General features: G+C 40.8%; 1 protein-coding gene across 1 annotated transcript; it reads left to right on the top strand.

Annotated features, from left to right (window-relative positions):
- The first annotated feature begins 4,103 nt into the window (after positions 1-4,103).
- adcyap1b (adenylate cyclase activating polypeptide 1b) lies at positions 4,104-7,069 on the top strand. Its single transcript, XM_029524979.1, has 5 exons — positions 4,104-4,111; positions 4,483-4,587; positions 5,568-5,702; positions 6,100-6,204; positions 6,886-7,069. The coding sequence occupies exons 2-5, from the start codon at positions 4,484-4,486 to the stop codon at positions 7,067-7,069; spliced, it is 528 nt and encodes a 175-aa protein (XP_029380839.1). The 5' UTR covers positions 4,104-4,111; position 4,483.
- Positions 7,070-7,706: the final 637 nt, after the last annotated feature.

The following is a 7,706-nucleotide window of genomic DNA, read 5'->3' as shown; positions in this document are numbered from 1 at the left end:
AAGGAATCATGGTGCGTTCTCGTACCCGGACTAAACTCGGATTTCTGAGCTTTCCATCACCAATTAGCAGGAAAATACCCATTAACGTTCATTCATTCATTTAAATATCACTATGTGAATTCTTTCACTGGTGTGCAAAGTTTGGATTCATACTGATCACACACAGAAAATATTTAGCCTCCTGTTATTTTACATAGCAGAAAAATACCCTTTACTGGGAGGCTCCCTCACTTTATTTTTAACCCGTAGATGTGTTTAATAACACAGGTAGAGAATTTACCACAAACAACTTCTCTGCCCTGTGCTCCTTGAACTTGTTTTTATTTCCGGTATCTATCCATCTTCTGAGTATACTGGTTGGATAAATCACTACAGTGTAAAATGAAAAATAAAAAAAATAAAAAATAACAATAAAAATAAATATCTGCCCAAACATAGTAACTTAGAATGATCTGTACTAAAAAAGCACAACGATGCCGTGTCGTTGTATGAAGTTGAGAAAAAGCATAAAATGTAGTGTTAGTGTTTCAACATTCATGCCGGTATGCGAGTGTTACTTTTCCGATTACACGTGAACGTCACGTCACCTCCTATTGAAAGGTTTTCCCGTGTGTCCAATATGGCCGACAGCCGTGTCTCTGACCGAGGACAAAACACACCGGGGCAGGCCAAACTGTCTTATTTTTCAGATTGACAATTCAACAAATATGGCCAAATGTTGTTCTCTCGTGAAATTCGGGCCGAAATAAGAGACATTTTATCAAAACGCTGACTCTGTGCACCTCTTTAACGAGGACGGGGAATCTGGCGCCCTCCAGGTTTTCAGAGAAACACTGAACACTGAAGGATTCACCGAGACTAAACCAAAGTGTTCAACATCAAGCTTCACTTAAAGTCCTGGAACACTTCCCAAAGGAACTACAGAGGGACGTGGCCTAATAAAACTAAAGTCCTGAGATAAGGTGGTACTGCAGGTTCAGTCAGCTGTATGTCTGAGTCTGGGGGTTCCTTCTGAAATGATTTGCTGACCCCTATTGACTCTGGGTGCAGCTGCAGGGCAGGCTGCTGAGGGGCCCTCACAGAGCACATGGCTGTGGTAAACTGTCTTCTTAAAAATGAGCTTTATTTAAGGCACAACGCCGACACAAATCAGCCAAAACGATATATACAGATATCTTTTGTTCACAAAAAAGAGACATTAAAATCAACATAAAGGTAATACAGCAGAGATATGAGCTCAGTATTTTCCGTATATTCCTGACCAGGATTTTTCATATGTACTATTTATTCATTTAACTCCACCGACCCCCCCCTTTTTTTTTTTTTTTTTTTACATTTCAGGCCACATTATGTGCATGAATGTGTCCTCTGTAGAGCTGGAATCTTAGTCTTAGTCTTTAAATATTTAAATAAAAACAAATTTAAAAGAAATTAAGTTAAATACATTACTGCTTTCATATGTTGGGGCCAATCCACACTCGCCGCTGTCCGTTACAGTTACAGTTGTTTGATGTCATGGTTTAGTTAGGAATGTGATGTACAAGAATAAGTTGAGCACTTCAAGACTGATCCTGCCATTCTTTAGAGGATGGTCTCCAAAGCACAGTAAAACATTTAAAATTAAATACATTTGCTGTGAGGCAGCAACTTTGTTTTTGTTTTGTTTTTTTAAATTGAAGGCACTTATATTTAGTCAAACTGTTGTTGACACACTGCATTTCAAAAGTCTGTACATTTGTGTCCAGACAGACAGACAGGGTGAATAGATAGAAAAAAAACAGAAAAAAAGATGAAATACAAAGATACAGGGTTTGTACCATGTCGATCTATCGCACTTTACGTGATGTCTTGGTTTGATTTGTTAGTTTTCCTGATTACTGACTTAAAAAAATCTTGTTCAGTGTTGGTTGTTTTACCTCTTCAGATTTCTTGACTCAAACATTATCACCAGTTTAGAGGAGAAATCTTACTTTTCTGCTGACAATAGGTAGATATATGTAATATGTTACCTACACCTCTGCATTTCAAAGCTCACTATAATAGAAAACTGAGGACTTCCTACAGAAATAAAACAATAATAAATAACTTGAAAAAGTAATGCCTCCATAACAACTGTAAAAACTACAATAATCACCTGCATTGTACAGATTTAACTAAAGCAAATTCCATGTTCAGCTGATCTGCACTTCTTCTGCTATGAGAGCACAACAGTATGACGCCCTAATGTCACTCGTCGTCTCCTCTCCCCTGGTGTGTGGCCTGCTGATGATGAATGGACATGTTCTTCTACTTTCCTCATGGTGGCGCCGTTTGCTTAGACTACAGGGCTGAGTCTTTACCTGCTGCACTGGGCCTGATGTCAGCAACGCATGAGCTTTAAGAAGCGCACTCCATAGAAATCACGGCCGCAGTGGAGGACAGGCCCCTGAGCTGAGGCTCTGTGCGTCAGAGTAAACATACAGCTGACGTGAGTCTCTCTCCTCTTTGGTAAACCCTTCGGTTGGTTGGTGAGCCATAGGTGAGACTCCGTGCAAAACGGAAAGGTGTGGTCACCTGCAGCGGGTGAACACAACCAGGCCGCGTACTGGCCTCCTCCAAATTAAAAGTCTCAAATAGCTCGCTCGGCTGTATAATCAGTTTTATTGCCTATCATGAATATTAATGTCAAGTGAGTGCTTAGAATTGAATGGACAATGATATTAACATCTAATAGATAGAGGATCACAGGGAAGTTGTAAAATCGCACAAATAGACAGAGAGTTCGACAGAAATGTTGCTTCATCAGCTGCAATACGAGTATCAACAGTTCGCCCCGACCACATGGAGACAAACGTTACAGCATAGCTACAAGAATGTTTCACTTTTCAGCAGTCTGGACTTTGGACTGATTCAGACCATTCAAGAACAATGTTGGGAAAATGGGTGAATCGTTCATAAAGCCACGTAGACTGAGCCGGCATTCTGCGTCACCAGCCTGTGTTCAAATCAGATTACGTGCCTCCCTTATTTAAACAATCTAACGGATAGTCCGGAGATTTACTGCTGTCATTGCACTGGCCATTAGCCCCCCCCCCCCCCAGTGATATTATCCACTGAGCAATTATTGGAAATGATTAGGAAAAGTGACTGTAAAGTCAGAAAGCTGCAATTTGAGCCGATTCATTTCAGCACCGGACGGCTCCGGACTCCCCAGAGGCCTTAAAGTTGGTCAGCGGAAGCAGCCCCCCCCCCCCCCCCCGACCAGCCATCTAATCAAAACCACCCACCGACACAAACTAAGCCCACCACTCCCCAGTTTAGCCTGATCTAATTGGTCTTATTGCTGACGTGCCGGGGGGCTGATGGGACGGTGGGAGAGAGGCCACTGTTGTGGTGGAGACGAAAACAAATATTGATTTGTGCTGGCCGACACTTCATCCTGTGTGAAGTTCAAGAATTCACGTGTGTGCACTCAGCCATTTCTGTTTTTTGTTGTTTTGTTTTTTTTTTTCTTGAAGAAAGTTTGAAAGTAAACTTCCATCTTCAGAGAGAGAGGGAGGGAGGGGGGGTCTGACAGATGCATCGATGAGGAAGGAACTGTACTATTATATTCCGGGAGGAAGACTTGATGACGTCTATAGCATCCTTAATGTGACTTATTGGAGGGAGGAGGAGGAGGGGAGGCGGGTGGAGGAGGGAGGGCATGGCTTACGATATATAGATAAAAATCCAAGGCAAACACAGCACAGGACAAAAGTTTAGAGCAACGATATGAAGACAATCAGGGCGCACCTTCCCACCGAGTTCTTATTTTTCTGCTCGGCTGCTGACTCCTTTTAACTGATCAGAAAGGTGAGCCTGACTGTACTGAGGGGATCATACGGAGACGACGGAGGCGCTTCAGCCGGGAAGAAGTGCCGTGAGAAAGATACCGTCTCTCTTTCTCTCTCTCACACACAGACAGACACTGACACACACACACACACACACAGAGACTCACGCACACACACACACACACACACATACACACACACACACACACACACACACACGCACACACAGTCACACACTCCCACAACCGCGCCCGGATCCCATCCTACAGCACAGCGCTCTGCCTGCTCTTCTGCTATAGGTATGTGCTTTATCTGCGGATTGACGGGAGCCAGATAAAGTAATGGAAATTATTCTTTTTGCCCTCCTCTGCACTGCATGGAGATCTGGTGTTTTTTTAAATGACTTTGACGCTGCATGCAAAGGATTTGATGTCAATACCACAGTTAAACTTTTACCAAACGGGAGGAATAAAACACACAGAAATCTTTTTTTCTTTTTTTTTTTTGCTCTCTGTTGTTGCTGTTGTTTTGAGCAAACGGACCCGCGTTTATCCGGTTAACTTAAAGGTTCAATGACAGAAGTATAGCACAGCATGCGGATTTGATTGAACAAAGAGTGAGCATGTTGTTTCTAATCTGTTTAATGTTGCTGTTTTTCATTTTCTGACAGCATGGCCAGTTCGAGTAAAGCGACTTTAATCTTGCTCATCTACGGAATCTTAATGCACTACAGCGTCTTCTGCACACCTATCGGACTAAGTTACCCCAAGATCAGGTAGGTGTTTGCGTCTCCTTACACTTTCATGACCTCGCTGTTTATGTATTTTAAATGCAGCTGAAATCCATTTTGTTCAACGATATATATGGACAGTGATTTATATGAAGTGGGTGCATTTGTGCATTTAGTTTTAAATAACTGTGCGTAATTGCGCACAATCCATGCGCGCAATTTGAAATCTGACAAGTGGAGAGGCTCAGTATAAGGAAATAAAATGCAATTTCAGCACGCCCACACACACTTAGCCTACACAATGCTAATCTCGTGTGGAAAATGGTAAATGGAGATTGCGTGGAAGTATCTGCCCAGTGGGACGGTTCACAGAACTCCCCTTATTAAAAATGAGAGTGCAGTCAGTGCAATGGATAGCCCAGGGGATGACGGTGGACTGGCGTCACCAGGAGAGGCGAGGCGAAACGAATAGGAGAGCTCTGCGTGTTTAGAATGTATTCTTCTTTTTTTCTGAGAAAAGTATATCCATAATTTGGGTGTGGTTCGTTATTATTGATTCTGTTTTGCTTCCACTGCTCATTGCAGCATTCTTTTAATAAAATCGTTGGCCCCACGCCTTCACTAAACGTGACCATTTTCACACCCATTGTTTCCACCTCTAAATAATTAATGAGTGTGTAGGCTGCGTTAACAGCACAGGCAGCAAATTGGAATAAAAATATATTTTTTTTCTCGATTAAAAATGAATTAAAAAATGTATATGAAAAATAAACCTTTACACGGTTCAAACGTTTTAAAACACTGAGTTATTATTTTAGTCAGATTGAAATATTTCGTTTGTTCGTTTTATTTAAAAACACCCTCAGATTTTGCTTTGAATTTCCTTTTCTCTGCTGTGCCTCCAACCCTTTTTTGACCTCCCACCGATTTTAGCAGCAGATGCAGACATTTTGGCATTCTTTCACTCCTGCATCCCACTTGTGCACAGATCAGATTTGTGATGAATGCTCCTTCCTCTCCTGCAGACTTGAAAACGACGCCTTCGACGAGGATGGGAATTCATTATCCGACATGGGCTTTGATAGCGACCAGATCGCTATACGAAGCCCCCCATCCCTGAACGACGACGGGTACACCCTCTACTACCCACCAGAGAAAAGGTAAAGGCGCCTTCACACCTCTGCGCTTTCACGCCTTTAGAGCCGGTTTTCCATTTTGATGACCTTTTTGCTGTTTGCGATAATGTTTGCCTGCTTTTGTTCCCCCTTCCGAGAGTTTCTCATGTTATTTGTTCAGTGTTATTTTCATACCGAGTAGCCTAAAACGTTGCTTCCATTACTGTTAATTCGGGAGAAAAGGCTGGCACGTGCCAAATCACGAAGCCTGTATGTGTTAAAAAAAAAAATCTAAAAATCATGAAAATCAGGACTTATTCGGTGTGATTTTGGCGCCGAGGGTGGGTGGGGACATTTTAGGCTACTTTGGATCATTTTGTCTGCGCTTTTTTTTTTTTTTAGTCACTGATGATCTATGTGTTTTGGCGTTTTATTATCTCAGACCAGAAAGGCATGCTGAGGAAGAATTAGATAGAGCCTTGAGGGAGATCCTGGGTCAGTTAACAGCGAGACATTATCTGCATTCTCTGATGACAATTCGTGCAGGGTAAGGGCATTTCTTATAAGCGTTCACCTGCAGTCATCTTCTTTTTTTATTTTTGATAATGTTCATTTCAGGCTGCTGCATCACTGTCTCTCATTTTTTTTGATGTGCGTTTTATTTATTTGTGTTTATATTTTGTTGTTAAAACAAACAAACAACCAAACAAAATCCAAAAACATCTGGACATTTTCATTACGCCTGTTTTGTTATGTGTTTATTTGTTGAAGGGTTATGTGACACTGCGATTAACGAATAAGGGTCAGTTTCTGAAACTAAAATAAACTGCGATTTAATTATATGTGATTCATCTATAAATTGATGTTGTTTGTCGAGGCACTGTAAAAAATGCGTCACATTATGCAATGGGCTCTGAATGAATAATTTATAACTTTTCCAAACCGCTTAAATCACCGTTTCTTTACACTGTCTTGCTTGCCGCCTTGATTTCAAACGAAAAACACGACGAAAAGGCCGTAAATGCATTTTTAATGACTGTGGGCAAGTTTGACAGGATGAAGAGATCAATAGAAAAAACAAACCATAACAAAAAAAAGAGGAGGAATCTGTTGAGAAGTGGGAGTGGGTTATGGACCTTGTTTTTTTTTTTATTATTTACCTATCTATTTATTTACTGTTTTTTTTTTGTTTGTTTTGTTTTGTTTTGTTTTGTTTTTTTTTTTGCAGTGAAGACAACAGCATGGAGGACGAGTCGGAGCCCTTATCCAAAAGACATTCAGATGGGATCTTCACCGACAGCTACAGTCGCTATAGAAAGCAGATGGCCGTGCAGAAATACCTGGCAGCGGTTCTGGGAAGAAGGTACAGACAGAGAGTTAGGAACAAAGGACGTCGACTGGCCTATTTGTAGCGTCGTTAAAGCGCCCAAACTGCCCTCCTGTGTAAATACATCCAGTCGTTAAATCAAAGTCATTCAGATATATCTGACCAACCAGTGGATTGCGCCTGTGTTCTTTCAACATGTATTTATGTATGAAGTAAAGCCATTAAAATGAATATTTTAATAATAATAATATCGTTTTTTTTTTTCCTTTTTGTACAAAAGCACTTGATACCGCACAGTGATACTTTGTGGACCAATATTTTATTTTAATGTTAAGATGTTGAAAACAAAACAAAATGACTTAAAAAAAATATTAAATAAAAAAGATAGAAAAAAAAAAAGATAATTGTGCACCTTCAACGTTATGCGCTTGAAATCTTTAAAGGTCATCTACATATGCAGAAAATAAATAGATTTTAAAAAGACAATCAAAGTATTGAATGTTATACTTATTTTTGTAACCAACGTTCTATTTTTTTAGTGTTGTTTGTTTTCCAAACAGGCCCAAAGAAGCAGTGAGCATGCTATGTGAGGCATATCCAGCTTATCCTAAATGATAGATGTTGCCCTTGTCCACCCTTCTCCACCGCTCCCTTAATGGAAGCTCTGTGGGTTTGTAGAGCTTGCTGCCCCTCCGGGGGAATTCAGATGGCTTTTGTTGTAC

Source organism: Echeneis naucrates, chromosome 17 (assembly GCF_900963305.1).
Source record: "Echeneis naucrates chromosome 17, fEcheNa1.1, whole genome shotgun sequence".
Taxonomy (NCBI): Eukaryota; Metazoa; Chordata; class Actinopteri; order Carangiformes; family Echeneidae; genus Echeneis; species Echeneis naucrates.
This window is presented reverse-complemented; position numbering and strand designations above follow the sequence as displayed.